General features: G+C 41.6%; 1 protein-coding gene across 2 annotated transcripts; it reads right to left on the bottom strand.

The window, feature by feature from the left end:
* Positions 1–2,075: 2,075 nt before the first annotated feature.
* On the bottom strand, positions 2,076–20,497 carry TCEA1 (transcription elongation factor A1). Of its 2 annotated transcripts, none has more exons than XM_075584320.1 (10): positions 20,176–20,497; positions 19,554–19,616; positions 14,827–14,932; positions 14,182–14,269; positions 12,966–13,117; positions 8,324–8,380; positions 7,329–7,483; positions 4,114–4,260; positions 3,675–3,746; positions 2,076–2,338 (listed from the first exon to the last, which is right to left on the bottom strand). In XM_075584320.1, the coding sequence occupies exons 1-10, from the start codon at positions 20,242–20,244 to the stop codon at positions 2,330–2,332; spliced, it is 918 nt and encodes a 305-aa protein (XP_075440435.1). In that variant the 5' UTR covers positions 20,245–20,497; the 3' UTR covers positions 2,076–2,329. The 2 variants fall into 2 exon arrangements, with proteins under 2 accessions (XP_075440435.1, XP_075440436.1); XM_075584321.1 differs by having other exon boundaries at positions 12,966–13,114.
* Between the last annotated feature and the right edge of the window lie 127 nt (positions 20,498–20,624).

Genomic DNA, 20,624 nt, shown 5'->3' with positions numbered 1-20,624 from the left:
GGGCCTATTCTAGGACCAACGTGTCTTACCACACCTTGGTTGGTTGATAGCTACCATTGACTTGAATGCCAGTTTTTCAGTTTATCATGGCACGATTCGTTTCTTTGGACTTTAAAACACGGGATTAATTTTTCTATTATGTGAACATCTTGTGCATTCTCAAAATGTAGAATTAGAACAGGAAGTATATTTAATGGTGGAGATCTGTAATGTACAACTGCAAACACCTTGGACCACTGTCAAATTTGTGTGCAATCTTACTGTAAATCCCACTTTAAACCTGCCAGGTAACAATACTTGCAAAGGAGAACAATATGGCCGCCAGGGCCAGCCAATGGAGAGCTACTGTGTCACCGATAGATGATGTGGCTTTCTATTGGTGATCCAGATGGCCACGTTTTAAGCTTTTGTTTAAACATTAAATTTACTGGCAATAAAGGAATCTTCGGTGCTGGGAGAAATACTTTAGGCTCCACAAAAAACCCCAGATCTATTAGGAAAAACATAAATGAATTAAGATCTAAAGGTGGGGGGCGAGGTTGCTGCTTTTAGTCCAATTTACTATTTACCAGGTTTAGTCCCAAATGCACTGTTAAGACTACCAAAAAAAATGCCAATACTCGGTCTGACCAAATAGTCCACCAAGCCCTCTATCCTCTCACACAGTGCTGAGTATTTTACATCCCTGCGTGAGCAGCGTAACATCACCCACTCCCTGCCATCAGATCCTGCCAGTAGCCATTTATGGACTTCCACTCGTTAGCCATTAAAATGGTATCACTTCTACCTGACTTTTGCACAATGGTATCAGGTCTTTTCTCCAGGCTAAACAGACAAGATTTTTTTGCCTTTCCTCAGAGGGTTTAATTATTCTTGTCACCCTTCTTTGTACTTTCTCCAGCTCCATTGTGCCCTTTATTAGCAGAGGTCACCAGAACTGTATGCAGAAAATGTGGGGACGCCAGAGTTTTATACAATGGCATTAAGCTTTGTTTTATTTTCAAAGAGATCATTTTAGGGATATTATTTCAATTAGAGTTGCTGTGCATCGAGCTGATGCCAGCACTGAATTAACTACGATTCCAAGATCGCTTTCATGAGTTGGACACAATTCAGACTCGTGTATTTTTATATTTTAGAGTTGTGTGTCCAATTTGCACTACTTTACAATTAGTCATATTGAATGTCATTAGCCATTTAACTGTCCAGTCTGGAAAGATCTCTACTATCCCGATTTTGACAATTACTTTGTGCAATTGCATCATCTCTAAATATTGCTACCTTGCAATTTGCACCTTCCTCTAGATCACGTGAGTATATTAACGAGTACGGTGTACTTTGTTCAAGCATGTTGAATCTCTCTATACTGCATTATGAGTTTGGAGGATGTGACCTCTGCCCTCCTCTCTCTGCTCATTGCCATCTAATTCTTGGGAGTAGATAACCTCCACCAATTATATAATAAAACAAACACAGATTACAAGATTTAAAAAAAAAAAAAAGGAACACAATACAAATTAAACCTCAGCCCATTCCAACAATAAAAACGTGTTAGGCCTGACCAGTGAATGTTTACATGGTATGGGTGTTCAGATTATTCATATTTTTGACAACTTACATAGTTACATAGTAGATGAGGTTGAAAAAAGACGTACGTCCATCAAGTTCAACCTATGCTAAATTTAGACAATATAGCAATTTAGACAATAAAACTTCAATATAGCAAGTAGAATACAAATATAGAAAGAGTTGGAGTAGTACATTACTGTGCCGATTTGGGGCTGCTCAGAATAAGATTTTGGAGATTACCAAGGGCCCAATTTATACAATAGTTAGAAATGAGAGAGAAGATGCTACATGTCTATATTTCTTTCACATTGTCACAATGTTGCAGTATGGGACTGCACAATAGGCCCTTTACTGCAAACTCATCTGGCACTGAAGGTCATAAATAGCTCACCATGCGTGTCTGCTGTTGGTGATTTCCATTAATAATAATAATAATAATTAAAAAAAAAAATTTAAAAAAAAGATTTTGTGTTTAACCCCAGACAAAAGAAACAATGTGCCACAACTGTATTGATAAAAGTTTAATGTTTACTCAGTTATAAAAAAAGGAAAATAAATTTTAACGTGCACCATAAAAATCGGGCATCCTCTTCCCACTGAGACTGAGAAAGGCATTTCATAAAGTGATTGTGACGTAAAAACAAAGGATTCCTTGGGTTGAATTCGGTTTGAAAATCCTCTTTGTAGAAAACTACTTGCTTGGCCCAATTACAAAATCTTCTCTTCCACGCAGTTCCAGGTGTCCCAGAAAATCCTCCATTTAGCAGAACTGGAGGGGGAAAAAAAATGGCGTGAGCATATAAAAACAGACAAAAATATATAGCCCACTGTGTTAAAGTTTGGAGAAGTTAAGTGCATCATGATTTCTTCTTCACTAGATTTCTCAAAGTCTTCAGGCTAAACAAACATTTGAATCTCTTTCTCTGCTAAAATGCAACATTTTGCTTAAAGATCACAAACAGTTTATAGTTTCCTGCAGTCTCTCCATTTAATGAAAACAAAATGGCATTCATAATTACTTCACTGAATAAATTATAAACACTCTTTGATGACATCCCTAACAGAGACCAATAGTCATTTATTTTAAGTTACAAAAGGCCATTAAAAAGTCTGTTTCATTTACTCGTAATCGGCTGCATTTAGTTTTCCTTTTAGTCTGATCACCTTTCCTTAAGACATCATTAAAATTGTTCTATTTTGAAAGAATCAATGCAAAAATGATCATTGAGAACGCTGTACTTTCAATTCAGCAAGTTTGAAGTTAGTACCACCTATAAAAGCAGTGTATATCATATTTATAACACGTTGTTTCATTTAGTCTAAATTTGGAAAGCCATCAGTCATTTAGCACCGCTTCAATTTTAAATGTGTCAATTTTAAATGTTTGAGTGCTCCAACTTTATAGCAGCTCTCCAGTGACATTGCTAAAAACGAGAATAAAAAAAAAAAGCCCTGATACAGTGAGCCAGGGTTATGTTACATCGGGCCTCTGTGTGGTTCTGATTCTGGGTTTATGGTAGTTGCTTTGGGAACACTAATTAGGGAAATAATAAAACCCTAGACCAGAAAATTAACACCAACTGCAGCCTCTAACCATTTAAATACACTTGTATTATTTCGCCTGAAAAGGCTGTCAAGAGTTAAACACTGAATGAGAGCCGGCACCCACACAGCCCTTAGACTTCTTACATTCAGGTCAAGAATCACTGGAGCCAAACTAGGTGTCCATTTATGCCACAGACCTTGGCAATGAAATTGTCAACTGGTCTCTTGAAGACTTCATCTTAAAGTTGAGCCAGCAGGCCTAAATGCCCTGATGCAGAGATGCTCATCAAGAGAACAAAACAAGTGGTTGGTGAGAAATGGCACCTTTATTGACCGATATCTTTTATAAATACCCCTCAAGTGTAATTGAAGTCATATTGTTGGCACACTGATACACTAATTCAAGACAAAATGAGATGTGTGACATAGGGACATGTGGGTTGCGGACGTGACTGGGAAAAAAAAAAAAGCTGTGTATATGTTTCACTGCATATAAACAGTAGTATTGTTATGATAATTATAATGAATTCACTTATTGATGGTAAAGCTTCAATTCTTACCTTCCACCTGTTTCCACAACTATTACAGAAAACAAACGTCGTCATAGGTTCATCAGCGCTGCGGGTCTGAACCTAACGAATCGTAAAAAAAAAAAGTATATAATTGCAATTAGCAGAAATATGAACCTTAACGCAATCATTTTTGTTAAATTTCCATGAATCTAAACAGCCACACAAAATAAATAAATAAATGTGAAGCAAAAAGACTAATCAGATTTGACAAGATGATGCCAACAAAATGCATAATTTGGACCAGAATATTGGGCGTCCACATCTCAATAGTCATGTTGATACTAACCATATACATTTGGAAATAGAAAGAAATGGTCTGGTGGCAATTCCACTGGATTTGAAACAGGTAAGCCCAGTTGCAGTTACAGTGCGAGTTCCTTGCCATATTTTAAGCACATGTGCCCGCCCACTGTGCTAGAAAACTTGCCTGTGTGTAGGTGCAACACTTCTTTTTGCATTTGCCACAGCTGAAGAGGTCAGTCTCCGTGCCTCCAGTCTTGGCCATCTGATGCTCGCGGATGGCCTCCTTGGTCAAATTTTTGCGCATCTCCTTTAGTTCATCACTTGCCATATCCTAGACATAAGTAACAAAAGCAAAAATGTAACACACACCACTAGTTTTCATGCAAGTCCAATAATTGGAATGTGTAAACCGTAACTTAGTTGGCCCAAAAGGCCCATGAAAATCAAAGCGTTATGCTTTCCAATAAATGTGCTGCAGCACATAATACTTACGGACTGAGAAGTGCTGCAAAATAAGGCAGCAAACACAGCATCCATGAATGTGTCTGCATATCTCCAACAGGTGCCCAAACCGGCTACATTCCGGAAGTATAGAATTAGAGGACCTACTTGAGAGCCATTTTTTTTTACTTTTGTAATCGGTGCGAACTTGGTCGCGGATTCTGCAATGTGAAGCTGGTTATGCTTCAGATTCTGTACTTTGTCGTAGGCTTAGCTATAGAAGCAGTGTCATACAGCAGGTCAAAGCTCTGTGGAATTCATATAAAAAGTGGAATAGGATAGGAAGTTAAGTGACATACCTACCGGGTGCTCTTTTGCATTTCACGAACAAGAATTCTTGTCCGCAGCTTAACCACTGTATGACAGTGGAGTAAATGAAGTAGGTTTGGGGACCTGTGGAACACAGATACACTGCATATTTGCTGTACTTTGCATGGAGGAGGGGTTTTTTTTATAGCACATTTTACCCACCATAACCTTATGGTGTCTGGTTCAAACTAATAAAAACAAACAATAAATTCCCAGTCTCAAGAACTATTCTGCCCAGATTGGCTTTCCCTTTTCACATATTCAGGGAGAAAAAAAAAAGGGCTAGGGGTAACAGCACAAGGTTTAAATCTTGTGCCAGTGACAGACACAAGGCGCACACATTAGCCCCCAGATTGCTCAAGATGTGTTACGGTTTAACGTACCGGAAAAGGCTTTAACCCAAAAGGGAATTAATTCAGTTGTGTGTGTGTTAGACCATAATGAAGCTTGATAACTCTTGGGGTATCATTCAATCACTGAACACTAGATTGTATTGTGTTTCTGGAGCACAACTCTGTGCACATACATCCCTATATCCTTTTTACATGCAGTCACTGTATAAAGGGGAGAGTTCCATGCACCCAGTGACAAGCTCAACCAGCCCAGGGCTATATTTCCCCATGCTACACATTTTCCTTCAGGACACTGCATTAACCCAAAAAGCTATTCTCTGGGATCTCTAATCACACCAGGCTTAAAGCAGCAACCTTCTCTCCTGCCCCACACCAGGCTTAAAGCAGCAACCTTCTCTCCTGCCCCACACCACCACCCGAATCAGGGTTTTTTTTTTAACCAGGCGGTCTCCTGCAGCTGCACCTCAGTGATCATTTTAAGGTTTTACTTTTGCCAGTAATTGCAAGAAAATACAAAGATTGCAACTTCTCATTGCAGCAGTCATCTCATGGGGAGCGAGGATGACCCAAAATGGCCATAGAATTTCTCCCGGACACGACTTCCTACATTAAATATCAGTAACACGGGCGTTCCTTTAAGCTTGGAGTGCAACGGTTCAGCTCTGAAGAACATCTAGTTTTAAATAAAGGGAAAGAGGAGGGGGGCGCAACCCTACATTTACAAATAATGAGAACATCAGGAACGTGCATGTTACTTTGTGATCGCAAAAACCATAAGCATCGAGAATGAGTAATGCTTCTTTAAAAATATATATATATATGTTATTCTATTAAATGAGGATCGCATAAGAGCTTTCTAGCAGTAAGGGATTGATTTCAGGAAGCCCTGGTTATAGGATACACAGGACAATATAGATTGTATTGTATATCTTTATTTATTTAGCTCCATTAATGTACATAGCGCTTCACAGCAGTAATATACTTGACAATCACATAAATAACAAATAATATAAATAACACGTGACGGGGAGAAGCGCTTCAGACATAAAAGTAACATTTAGGAAAAGGAGTCCCTGTTCTGAAGAGCTTACAATCTAATTGATGCAGCGAAATCTGTCAGAGATGTTGTGCGCATATTGCTGTGTGTTACCACACTGCAATTAATGCTTTTTACGTCATTGGCACATTTCCTTCTGGTCCCTGCTGGAAACTAGGCAGAAATCAGAGAGCCCTGGGGAAGAGATTATTCTGTGCGCTACAAATGCTTTGGGAGCATAATAAGTGACATCAGCTTAGATTGATTTAATAAACGATTGGAGATGGGAAGCATATCGTGGTTTCCCTTCTCTACCAGTTGTTGCAAGAAGCGGTGGGCATTTCTTTAAACGCCGATACTGCCCATGCAAATTCGCCACAATAAAATGATTGCATTTTCACCGTATTTAAGAACTATGTACACAACCTCAGTTTCGCATATCGTTTGCATGCACTTTTCACTGCAATAACGTCCGGAAACGGACGTTCAGAAGAGTCGCTTTCCTGAGGTAGGCAAAAAGAGCGCTTTTGTGGGAGAGGGAGAGAGGTCCGTTTACTTCTACACCTCCTGAGAGATTACATTTACGCCAACAACACACACCAAAGAAATAAGCAAATACAACACGTCAAATTATTTATGTGAATATTTCCCAGGAATCTGGACTCTCATGGGGGTGAGATTTCTGACAGTGACTTTGCGGGCGATATACAAACACGCCGTTTCATGAACGCGCCATGAATATGTAATTGAGAGTTTAATTTGCATCACTCAGAAAATTGCATGGCGGGAACCAAACGGTGCCAAAATAAGCCTTTTTGCCCGTGTAATAAGGTCCAAGGCCTCGCTTATAGTGCCAGCAACAGGACGTCGCCCAAAAACAAATGCATTACCACCGCGTGCGCTTATAGTAAGCGCGACAGAGCGAAAACTGGTAGCCGGCAATATTTGATTTTTCAAGGGCTGTCGCCTCATGTGACAGCCCCATCCATAACCAATCAAATGCCAGGAAACCCGCGACACACAGTGAAATATAACTTAGGCCTGTGGCGACGGGTGACGTTACCCGTCGTGTCGCCATCGACGGCACTATAAGCGCGGCCTTAGACTACAGCAATGTGAAAACAGTCGTTTTCACCCAGAAAGGCACTTTTCGCAGTTTAACAAATGACACAATTCAATGTTAAGGGGTTAGGTACGCACCTCTGCTGACATTCTGGCAAACACATCGGGACCAATGTTGCCACAAAGGACATTCCTTCGCAGGTTGGGGTTTTTTGTATCCTTCAGGTTTGCGATCCTGCTCCGCACTCTGTTTTTGTATTTTGCATCTGTGTTTTTAAATTCTTGAAATACTGGTGCAAAGGACTTAAGGAAAAAAAATATGTCACAAGCAGTCACCTCCATAGTTGGGATCCCAGAGTGAGACAGTGCGAGTTACAGGAAGAGGCAACAAGTTTATTTTACTGCATCAATATATTCCACTATGTGCAATACTTATTCTAAATCTTTCTTTGGGCAATTAAACCAGAACAGGGGGGGCAACAGAAGCAAGAAGAGATAGTCCTGTGTGTTTCTTTTACATCGTCCATCCTGTTACTGTGTCAACACCCTGTACCCCAAGTAATATTCCATTTTAATGGGATTATGACACCTATTTACTAAGTGATGCTATCCCTTGAGACACCGTAGGAATTAACAAACAGGTCCAGATCTTTGCAGCAGAAATATAACTGTAGATAGCTTGAAAAGGCTCGTTGAAACTCTACATTGACAAAATAAGTTTATTTTTAAAAATTGTGTAGAATCTGCTATGGGAAACTACAAAACATAACTATTTAAATAACAGAGGTGCGATTTCTTAAGATTTTTGCATTTATAAATGCCAAAAAACAAAAAAGCGAACAGACCCATTTCATCTGAATAAAAGTGTCTGGCCTAAATTATTATGTTCTAATAAAAACAAAATGTTGCAGACATTTGGACTCAGATCAATTTAGCCTTAATGTCACCCAAGTATTAATCTTATATTAAGGTATGGGTGCATATCTACCTTTGGTCCAATGGCTTTCATTTGAACAAATGACAAGCCCGAGTTGGCAAGTGTACTTGAACAAAGCTAGAGAAAATTGATAGCCAAGCAATGACCCCATGTTGGTCCAATATGATTCAAACTGTTGTAAACCACAAAAGGATATCTTCCTCAATCTGAGCACCCAGCTCTTCATCGTCAGCACCAATGGTAATGTAGTCATCTGCAAGAAACAAAATAACACATCACTGCAGCAGCACAACACATGTACAAGGCTAAACATGCAGTCAGATTGTAAGGTTGTGTGTGTATATGCATATATACATCTTCTGTATACTGTACAATAGGGTCTCAATTCACCAATTTACCTCTAGTTTTTTTTCCCTTTGAAAAGGAGGGGGGGGGGGTGTTCCCCCTTAGATTTTTTTTTTTTTTTTTTAACAGTGTATTTTATGCCTAAAATTGGAGTCCAGGTCCTACTTGAATGTCTCATAAGCCCTGATTACTTTGTGGCGTTGGAATAGATCAACAAAGTTTACCCGAGAAGATTAAAGGGAGTTTGCATGGAAAAGAGCCCCCTTGCTGCCTAGTGAGGTGCAGAACCTGCCTGAGCCTGCACTACATAGGAAAAGTGGGGCTTCATTTCCCACAGTTACTCGCAATATGCATCTCCCCAAATACTGTACAGAAGACTTCTTCTTTGGTAGTAAAAGCAAAATGCACCACTCAGCATTTTGTTTTCAGATTCAGAACTACACATTACATACACTGATGGACAACTGGGCCTCCCACTCTTGACACACAAGTCTGCATTGAAGCAGGTATTCTGTATAAATCAGATGCAATGCAGAGGTTTGTTAACATGTATTTATTTTACAACAAGCGTGCTCAGGACATTATACTGTCTGGGATCGGTCACACAGTTTTGTAATCAATAGTCTGATGACTTGGCAATAAGATGAATAAGGAATGGAACAAATATTTTCTAGCAAGGGTGTACCATGTAAAAAAGGTTGGGAGCCACTGCTAGACAACTGGTGCCAGCTGAAGGTATCCGGCAACTTTTATAAACAGTATTGCATGTTGCATTTAACAATAGTTTCCAATCTTCTAAAGAGACAAGAATCCTTTAATACAGTAACATACTAACAGAGACAGACACAGAAATCTCCTTATTCTAACGTCCCTTTATATTCCCCCAGCCACTCTACACTTCAACCCATTCTCTCCATCTGCGGGTGGATTGGTCCCTTGGGAAAGCTCTGCGCACTGTCGTCAGTGAGCTGAGGGCCTAAACAGCCGCCCTCTTTCCAATCCATGCTTCTGCTTTGCACAAGATCGGTGTCGGAAAAAAGGGAGAACGATGATGGCTCTGAGCCATCACTAGACTCTATGGCAGCACTGAAGGGGCGCACCGAGAAATGATAAGCATCCCTAAAGGACGCATCCATCCGCAGCCAAGATTTTTTAGCAGTATTACTGTGCCGCGGAATCTCATGGGGGTAAGCCAACACCATGAGAACACATGTACCTAATGCTACATTAATTCTGTGGAGCTGAATGTGACAGGGAGGGGGTAACCACACTTTATAATAAAAGGTTAAGCCCACTTGGTTGCCCCTGAACTGTGTTTTGGGGGTCCTAGAGCATCAGCTCTTGGACCCATGTATTGTGCATGTATTACTGCGACTGTGTGCAAATTATGCAACAAGAAATATTCTTCTGTGTTTTGCTTTTCCTTGGGTGCTGGGACCAGGAGATTTCTAGGCTGTGAGTTTCAGGGTAGGTTTGATGGAGATAACAAGAGACAGGGGGTGCCCAATGCTGCATCCAATTGACAAAACATATAAAGTAAAATACTTCAATAATAATAATTGGTTATTTAGTTAACCCTTTGGTCAAAGGCGTCATAAGCCTGCATACCAACGTCAAGGTATAACCAAAATAATGCAGGTCCTACACTACACTGTGAAACCTTTCCTTTTACCTCTGTGAGAGGGGAAAAAACCATAATGGGTCTTGTTCCTGCAGCAAGTGAAATGACCTTCCAAGTTAAAAGGGTGAAGGAGGAGGAGTGAGCTCTGGGGGGAGGTGCCACAGCCTCCAAAGAGACATAGGTTAACACAGATACCCAGCAAGCTCAAACTCCCCCACCCACCACAAAGTGAATATATATTTATGTCAACCAGAGAGCTACTGAGCGTGGCAATTGTATATAACAAGAGACAGGGGGTGCCCAATGCTGCATCCAATTGACAAAACATATAAAGTAAAATACTTCAATAATAATAATTGGTTATTTAGTTAACCCTTTGGCCAAAGGCGTCATAAGCCTGCATACCAACGTCAAGGTATAACCAAAATATGTTTTGTGGTGGGTGGGGGAGTTTGAGCTTGCTGGGTATCTGTGTTAACCTATGTCTCTTTGGAGGCTGTGGCACCTCCCCCCAGAGCTCACTCCTCCTCCTTCACCCTTTTAACTTGGAAGGTCATTTCACTTGCTGCAGGAACAAGACCCATTATGGTTTTTTCCCCTCTCACAGAGGTAAAAGGAAAGGTTTCACAGTGCAGTGTAGGACCTGCATTATTTTGGTTATACCTTGACGTTGGTATGCAGGCTTATGACGCCTTTGGCCAAAGGGTTAACTAAATAACCAATTATTATTATTGAAGTATTTTACTTTATATGTTTTGTCAATTGGATGCAGCATTGGGCACCCCCTGTCTCTTGTTATATACAATTGCCACGCTCAGTAGCTCTCTGGTTGACATAAATATATATTCACTTTGTGGTGGGTGGGGGAGTTTGAGCTTGCTGGGTATCTGTGTTAACCTAGGTTTGATGGAGAAACTTCTTTCAGATTGCGTCTATTTAGCGGGGTTCCAAAGTTACTGGAGACCCCCAAAATGTACCCCGGATTCAGGTTAGATTCCCAGCTACATTGAAGCTCAGTGCTCCGGTAAAAAACCCTACCATGAAAAGCGTTCTTGCGACTCACCACTAGGAGGTCCTGCTTCAGCACAGACCAGAAAAGGTAAAATGAGGCACAGGGAGGAAAAGGGTAGCTGAAACAGTCAAGGGGTCCCTAATATAAACAGGAGGGGCTGCCCAGTTCTTACCAAGGTCACCCTCACTCGGGGATAAGGAGTTGAGGGTTTACTCCAGCCCAAAAATAAAAAACGGAGAGGGTTTTATTAAAATAAGAAGTTTATTTATTGAGTGTCAGAAATAAGGCTAATGGGAGAAAAACAGTTACAGTTTCCACTCTCCCACATCAAATAAACTTAGCACATTTTAATAAAGAAGAATAGAAAAGTATAGGTTATTAAAGCTGGCATGTTTTAAAATGTTATATACTGTGTCCATGAAAAAGCAGGGTCTTTCCTCTCCTAGCCCCCTGGGCGTTGGTGCCGGTGAGTCTAACACTTGATCCTGGAGGTGTGAACCCTTTGTTAGCCCTCCTTGCTAAGTGGAGCACCCACATCCTCAGCTCAAAGGGTCCATGTGGCCTAGCCGGGCTGGAGCCTCGCACCGTGGGGGGCCAAGGGACAGAGAAGAATATTTTACCTGTCCCATGGAACACTCAGGTGTTTAAGAAACCCCGTCTAGTGGTCTCAGATTGGTTGCTAGGGAAGTTGCTAAGGTTTTTTGATTGGGCTGCAGGGTTTCTGGGAATGAATACCAAAGGTTTTAAAAACTCTGACATAGCTCTGATTTGGCAGATTCATAAGAGAGTTTTTTTCCCCAGTGATTCCAATGGATTCAATATTCGTGCCAAGATTTCCAAGTTCTCAAGATCCGAAGTCCTAGGAGTTGTAAGCGTCTCCAAGCCCATAGAAGCCTTGCGGAGACAGCTACAGGACTTTACGCAGAAAAGCTTCTAAGTCACACGTTCAGTACCATTTGGATTGGAAAGTGTGGGAGCTGCTGGAGGATCATGCCGATTTGGGCTCCAGAACCTTTTGGGCTAAGTCCCAGTCAACCAACGGACTATTTAAAGACTTTATTTCAACTAGGAAAGTCAGTTTGTCAACCCCAGACTCCCAGTAAGTATCTTTTTATGTCTATTGTAATTCAATGTGTGTTTGCCTGTTTCTATGGAATAAATTACCATTTATTTTACTTATTGGCTTTGCTTAATGATATGATCCTGGTTTTAAATGTGTAGATACCTGTCCCCCGTGACACTGAACTACGAGAAATATGTTTTTTTCAGTACTGCTGCCTCATGTAAAAGTACATCTGCCTTTTTCAGAATTTGTTTTGGATGAACTACACCACACAGAAAATGTTTGACCTATGCTGTTTGATATCCCCTTTATTTATTTATAATATGTTTTACCAGGAAGCAATACATTGAGTTACCTCACGTTTTCAAGTATGTCCTGGGCATTGAGTTATGATGACAAATAATACATGGTTACAAATACATAGTTACATAAGTGAACATTATATACAAGACATTGCATGCACAGTTAAAGATAATATAGATTATAGGCGTATGTAACAGTTACTGACCAGATTGAGACACTCTGTTGGCAGAAGAATAAATAATGTTTAACCCCTTCGGTAAGTGGGGCCAACATTGCATTGAAAAGCAGAAGGCTGCAGATAAGAAGCATCATAAGACATGTACCCTCTTCTGCAACTACACAAAGGGATTCAAGAATCCCAGGTCACGCAAATGCCAATGGGCAACACAGTATGCTACGTTCCTCAGATAACAAGATCAATAGTAATTTAACAATACATCCTGTGCAGAGCATGCCAGATCAAGAAGAAAATAAATAATTGGACTGTAACTTACCTCCTGTTTTGAGAGCTACAGCCAGGAGCTCTCTACATTTCACTCTTATCGAATCGGATGTGTGGGGCGCTCGGGATACAGAGGTAATTAAGTGATCAGCGGGGGCTGGAAACTCCTCCTTTCGACTGCTGGAGTTGCTACTGGAACTGCTGCTAAAAAGAATGACACAGAACACATTAGCAGTGGCCGTCCCCACTCAGATAACTGAACTAATGGCACGGCCCAGTTAATAACTTCAATATAGCAGAGATCATTATTTTCGTCTGAATATTTTTTAAGTAATCTTTTTCAATTTTTAGGTGTTTTTATGATCTTTACCTAATCTCTTTTTTTTTTTTTTTTTTGGAGACTAAACATATGAACGTTTTTAATCTACACTTTTTACCTTTGTGTAACCCAAATTGAGCTGCTATTAACCAGAGGTAAAAAGGGACAACAATAAATACTAGACAATGTACTGTACGGGTCATTTAAAACTTTCCAAGGAAGCCAATAACATTGATAAGTTCTAGAAAACACTTTTCCAGGTCTGTGAAACTGCTACAAGATCCCCAAACACAAACTTTAAGAATAACACACGCAAAAAAAAAAAAAAAAAAAGGAAGCTATTACTGCATTAAAGACACAGGACCACACTGATAATTAAATCTGTAATAAAACAGCAATGTTCCCCAAGAAGACCAATTAAAAACCCATTTGAAAGGAAGTATTTAAATACCTTGGCAACCTGTGCATTAGGAGCTACGAAATGGTACATTCATACAAGAAGAGAGTCCCTGCCGATGTCTACATTAAAATGTAGCACTATGTACTCTGTAATGGGTCCGAATATGGACACTAGACATGCGCTCTGTTTTAAATTTGTTAATCTAATCTTTTAGCAAACCTATTTATTCTTAATTTTCCATTTTTACGTTGTAGCATTATAAACTTATTTAGGGTTTACAATAAGGCACAGAATTGTACGACTGTGTATGCTAATGGATAGATCTATTACTGGTTTCCCAAAATAAATGTATATATTACTGAACCTTTAAAGATACAAAGCATAGACAGATGCACAGGAGTTCATTTCCTCTGACAATATTTGTGGTTCCAAATCCTAACAACTCTGCTGGAAATGTTGCCTAGTACACAAAGTAGAAATGTATAACAATGCAACACAAATCAACAAGTAAAACTACCCAGATAAGTATCGCGTTTGGCAGGAAATTACCTCTCTTCTTTTGCTTCAGGACTGCTCTGTGATGGAGGTGCCTGTTCTTTTTTCTTCTCCTCTGAATCTTTATCAGAAGAAGGACCATCTAAAAAAAATAAAATAAAAACCAAGTGACAATGTTTACTTTTCCCCTTAAAAATGGAAGCCAAAAGTAAGATGTTCACAAAGCTGTCCCTTTGTCCCTTATAAATCAGACCGTACCCATTTAAAATACACTTCAAAATGTTCACACACTAATTCATTATCGGTTTATTTAAATAGATCTTAAAAACCACCTCAGTGACCAATATCCCTTACTGGACTCTCTTGCGCAAAAATAAGAACAGCTCCTTCTATCATTTAGGAAACACATTATGAAATCACTGATACCATCACTTGTGTGATCACTGATTATAATGCCATAATCACATAACTGAGGCTCCTAAACATACGGCACATAAGCAGCCGTCTACGAGTCCTTAAGCAACAGTGCCACCTAGTTGCCCATTTTTAGTTAAGTGACTAAGTAAATTGCCCTACAGGAGAGAAGGACATAAGCCCAAATGGTAGATCACTGATTTACAACACCGGTGTATTACGCAAAATAGTTAGTTGATGCAAGAAGGGAAACCATCCTTGGCCACATTTCTCCACCTCCTTTACCTAGCAGCTTTTTCCAGGATTTGATGAGCGACTTTGCTAGAGAAGTCACGTCTTCGTCTCCGCTTTGTTTGCGGATGGCGTTCACGGACATTCCAATCCTGGTAGACTGCAAATTCAAAGCACAAACAGCAAGGTCAACAGGAGTGTAGGTGGCCTATCGGTCTGCTCGCCACGTAAGCGGGTTTAATATTTTGTAAGAGTGTGTGCTAGTTAAGAGCTGCTAATAAATGCGACACTTGTTTGTAAATAATGCTGAAGATAAAGTTCTTCAACCTTGTTTGTTTGCTCCGAACATGCTATGGGGAAGAAAAACAAAAAAAAACACAACACATACATTTCATACAGAAGTAAACACAGATTTTATCCAGTACATATGAAAACTAAAGTAAAGCTATACTCAGGGCCATCTTAACAACATTAGGGGCCCCCGGGCAAAGCAGTGCATGGGGCCCTGCCTACACTGTCGCTCCCAGCCTCCCACGCGCTCACTAGCAGCAGCAGGCACCGGAAGTGTTGCACTGCTAGGCTGCGAGCAGTTGTGACGCGAGTCGGGGTGATGGGCGGGCGGAGAGCAAGCGGAGCCGAGGTGCCAGGCGAGCATTGGTGGGCACGCATGGGCCAGGCGCGTGTGGCCCCCCCTATGCTGTGGGGCCCCCGGGCAACTGCCCAGCGTGCCCATACGTTAAGACGGCCCTGGCTATACTAAGTAACCAGTGAAATTAGCAAATACAAACAAATAGACCAAAATGAGCAGTCCCTCTGAAATACCAAAATAAATATTTAGCACAATTCGTGAGGGTTAAATTACTTTTACAAATAGCTACTTGTGTTTTAAAATATGTTTGTAATAATAGCTTTGAACAATGCCTGGCTGACGCTTGGGAGTGATTATCTGGCTACACCATTTTACCATTTTGTCATTGTGTGATGAGCCAAAACGGCCATTGCCTTCCATTAGGGAAGTGTCCTACTCTGCAATGATCCCTTCTGCGTGTTCCTAGTACAGGCAGGCAGCTGGTTAGATGTGGAAGATACTGTCTTTAATACTACACAACTAATTTATTTAAAAACAGAACATAGGATTTTTTTTAATGAAATGCTGCTTGAAAGCGAGACTTAAATTCAAGGTGAAACTCCACATACTTAACAGCTGAGACATAAGGGCTGCCTGCCCCTTCCATTTCATTGGGAAAAAAATATTTCACCTGCTGCAAAACTCTCAGGATGTAAGTGTTTTTATGTGTAGGACAGTTATAATGCTTTGCTATAAACCAGGGGTGGCAAACGGCTTAAACACAGGCGGTTCAGTCTGTTATTGACTGAGTCACCTGTGCTGAAGCAGGGATATCCTGAAAAATGTACCTGTTGGTGGCCCTTAAGAACTGGAGTTGGCCATCCTTGTTATACACCAATGATGCTGCTTTAAGCTTATTGTGAATGTTATTTACATGGGCAGCTAGCTACAGGTGGTTTTGTGAATACTGGATTTCCTCGTTAAGTATTTTTAAATCTGCTAGTTGGACAATGTTACATTGTGGAGCAGAAACAGCTCCTCCAGCACTGACGGGGTAATTATAATGTCAAAGATATTCCCCATACGTGGTGTACTAGAGCGTTTATTATAAAAAAAAAAAAAAAAAAAACAGTGTTCAAGAGAATAGTACAGCAGTTTCCCAGGATACCAAATAAAATCAAAACATATATTTATTTGGGTTGAACATTTGACATTACTGGTTTACGTAGTTAAACATCAGCATGTTACAGCTGTTTAATGAGATGTTTATTGAGATGTGTGCTACTGGCATCTACAAATCCAAACAAAAGTGCATCTATTCGAGCAGCCTGTATGTTAACTAAAGAGAATTATTATTACAATCATGGGTTAATTCACATAAACACGCCAGTACCAACACACAGCATAATAAAGGGTTACCCAGAGGGTTGTCCCGAATAAGGCTGCGTTTATAGTACTGGCTACAGCGACGCCACCCGTGATTTCACACGTTGCCGATGTAGCACAAGTTGCACATAGGTGTGCGATTTAGCTGGCTGCTGCCAGTCACGTGGTGTGGCTGTTTCTGTATGGCTGCGCATATAGTGCCGACGACAGCAATGCTGCGTCAAAAGAAATGCATTGCCGTCATCGTGTGCACGACGATGGAAGTCATCTCAATTTGATTTTTCCAGCGACCAGAGCCTGACGTCACCGTTGCCAGCACCAAGCGTTGCCTAAATCTCAAATTCTTTTGACAATAACGATTTTTTTAGCTGTGACATCACACTTCGCCGTCGTGCCCACTATGGGCGGTTGCTACTGACTACATTGAGTTGCTTTGCGGCTGCAAGCCGTCGCTGTAGCCGGTACTAAGATGCTACCTAAGGCCGTTGCGATAGTTGTAATGCAAGTTTAGGCGACGTCGCTGGCTACAAGGCCAGTGACATCAGAAAGGGGGGGGTGAGGGGGAGGGCAGAGGGACGGAGAAGCTCTCTGATTGGCCACAAGGGGAGACCGTCGCTGAGAAAAAAAAAAAATCAAATAACAGTGACTACCAGATGTTTGGTAACTCTGTCGCTTGGCCGCGTGCACTATAAGCGCTGACGACAGCGACAATGCATTTGTTTTGATGCGACGTCGCCGGCACTATAAGCGCAGCGTAAGCCTTTGCTACATCACTGCCACCTAGACCTGCAAGACTGCAGAGCCCTGCGGTACATGACCATGTGCAATAGGTAATTTTGCCTTCAATTAGGTGAAGCAGACAGTAGAGGAATGCAGTGAGACTCGTGTACAATAAGGGAGGTGGAAATCTAAGGCCAAACATGACAAATTAAGCGGTCCATCATTCACTGTATGCACTTTTTTAATGTATCTACAACGTACTCTACACACGAATGAGCAGCATCCAGGCACAAGTGTTTCCTCTTCCCTTATCCCAGCCTGTTCTCCTTACAGAGCCGGTAAGGATAGGAAGTGACCGACTGTGCAAAGACTTGTTTAACAGGCTGACAGGAGACATAAATAGGCAGAGGAAATTGAACCGCTCCACAGTCTCCGCTCACCAAGTTAAAAAAAAGAATGTAAACATAATTATAGGTGTTGCCGTTTTAGAAATCAAAATAAAGCGGCCCGAGCTGTTTGGAAAATAAGGTATCATTCATATTTAACCCATTAAAACATGTCACTGCGATTAATACTTTGGTCTTACAAGAGATTGTCCCTTTGAAAAAAGTAACAAGTGAAGGCCTCTTTCCCCCTAAAAGCCACACAAGTTATCGCCTCAAACACAGAATCCCACGAACGCAAATCTAAACTATTTTCAGAATGGTGTTCACAATGCATCTTTTACAACAAGCTCCTTCTCCTGACCTAATCATTCATCAGATTAAATGACAGTAACACCTGTTATTCTAAAGCACACATTTGGCCCACAACACTTGTACATTATGCACAGCTGTCTCATGCACACAGCTGTCACATGCACACAGCTGTCACGGATATCCTGGACAAACACAAAGTAATTTATAAAGCCCTCAGTAGTTCTGCATGCTTGTTTTCTTTATGTTTTATGCACATTGATAAAGCTTATTTATTATGGCTTTAATGCGATTAAAACAGCACCCTTTTTTTTTTCCCCCAACACTTATTGGTTATGTTTCCGGGTTTCGTTTTCCCTCAAAATGGAAACATAAAGGCCACAAAACCGCAGGCCAATAGGAATCTGCAAGCGCATTGGTTGTGGCTTTCTATTGGGCATCCATTTAAATCCCCCCCCCCCCCAACATCAGGAAGTATTACCAGTAACTTCACCGGTAAGCATCTCGGAAACGGGGAAGTTACCAGAGCGGAAAATAGCCCAATTCCACTCTATCCCCCCATTTCAAAAATGCAAGAAACAAGGGGGGCTGTAAAGGGGATCGCGGATTCAACACGTTATTGCCATTAATGACTCATGATGTCAGTGTATTCTATACACAAATAAAAGAAAATTCTAATTATGTAAATATGACATTCTCTGCCACTCCCAGTACAGAAACATGTTGTCCAAATAAAGCTCTAATCTCTAGTAATAGTATTGGACATGGAGAACTGCAAATGGGTTGTAAATTGCGATACCTTTTAATGGACCAACATGAGAAATCTTCATATAGTAACCATTAGTGCACAAAACTTTGATACCTCACGAGTCTCTTCTTCATGCGTCACTGCGCTGTCTGATTTATGGCTGGAAGAGACTCTCTAATCCCAAAGGAAGGTGATCATTGGACCCAAAGCATTACCTACAACTAATGCCTGGTGGATACTTCCACCCAGAACATTCCTCAATGTGGCCTAAAAATAATGACAGACAAGACATATTAAGGCTTCACATGAAAATACACAAGGTCCCCCCCCCCGTCCCCCCAAGCGCTCAGCATTCATTGAAGAACAAATGACCATATAGCAAAGTAATGGTTATATGGTATTGGAGTTGTTTCGTCACCATAAAGCCCCAGTACTTAGCACACGGTAACCATACCTCTGCTGTGCCCAATACCTCAATGCAGACTGTGCCCCTTCTTTGCTCTAGAATCAGCTCATACAAACTTTTGCTAGTGTTTCCTATTGTTGTGGTGAAGGTAAGAGGAACGATTCCCCCAGTCAGAAAAGGGCCATAGGTATGTGTGCAGCTTACTACAGGGGTTCCAATGTTGTTTTAGTGAAGCAGAGGAGCAATTTATACACATACCTGCAGCAGCTCCAGGGTCATAGGAAGATTTTTAAGTTCCATCAATAAATCTAGAGCTCCAGTCTGAAAAACAATTGTAAAGTCAGTTTCAAATTTGCAATGCATGTATAAACACTATGCATCCTGGTGCCCATGGTCAGGTTACGGTGCATCCTGGTGCTCCTGTCACTCCACACTGCGTGCTAATCCTATGGAATGTAAGCAGCGGGAGCGCGGCCTCACGTGACCACGCATGTGACGCGCACAGAGGAGGAGGGGGGAGCGGGAGAGAAGCACACTTCCCTGGCCCCAATAACACACACCCCTAACCTGTGCCAGGGAAGCCCGCAGACTCCTTCAATTGAGACACAACCGTTTAAGAAGGAACAGGGCGTTTTATAAAACAGCACCACAGACACACGCTGCTTTGCAAACCCCATTATTAACGAAACATAACGTATTAAACTTTCAGTGCAGCGGGGAGGCTAGCACTGCAGAGGTAAACAATGAGCGGCTCTCCCCCCCCCCCCCTATCTGAGCTGTTAGGTGCGCGTGCCGGCCATTCCCAAGCTGCGCGTAACGGCCATTCCGATAAAACCGCCCGCTCAACGGCTGCCATCCCACCCGGGGCCCCCGCTCTCACCGCGCTCTTCTTCTGCACCATCCGGTCCATCTTCTTGGCGATGCGGATGATCTCCTCCCCCGTGCTCATCCTTCACTCGCGTCCCGGCGCCCACTTCCCGAGGCAACGTCTACACTCACACTCTCTTCTCTTCTCTTGGCGTGCTTCCCCCTCTCTCCTTGCTTGGTGCAGAGAGGAAGCCGTGAGCTGGATGGAGGTATCCGGAGGCCGCCGAATAACAAAACCCAGCGGAGGGAAGCGCAGGCAGAAACAGACGATTTCCCGCCTGCGTGATCCGACCGAACTAATCGATCCCTGCGCGATCTAACCGGAAGCTCCGTGCGACAGTCGCACTCGTCTGTCATTACACACGTGGGCTGTAAACAGAGTCGCCTGGTATTCTGCGTCACTCTTGCAGCTGTTCAGTATAATGGCTCTGAGAAGTGACAAGTCTTCACTGATTCTGAGCC

Source organism: Ascaphus truei, chromosome 2 (assembly GCF_040206685.1).
Source record: "Ascaphus truei isolate aAscTru1 chromosome 2, aAscTru1.hap1, whole genome shotgun sequence".
Classification (NCBI taxonomy): Eukaryota; Metazoa; Chordata; class Amphibia; order Anura; family Ascaphidae; genus Ascaphus; species Ascaphus truei.
This window is presented reverse-complemented; position numbering and strand designations above follow the sequence as displayed.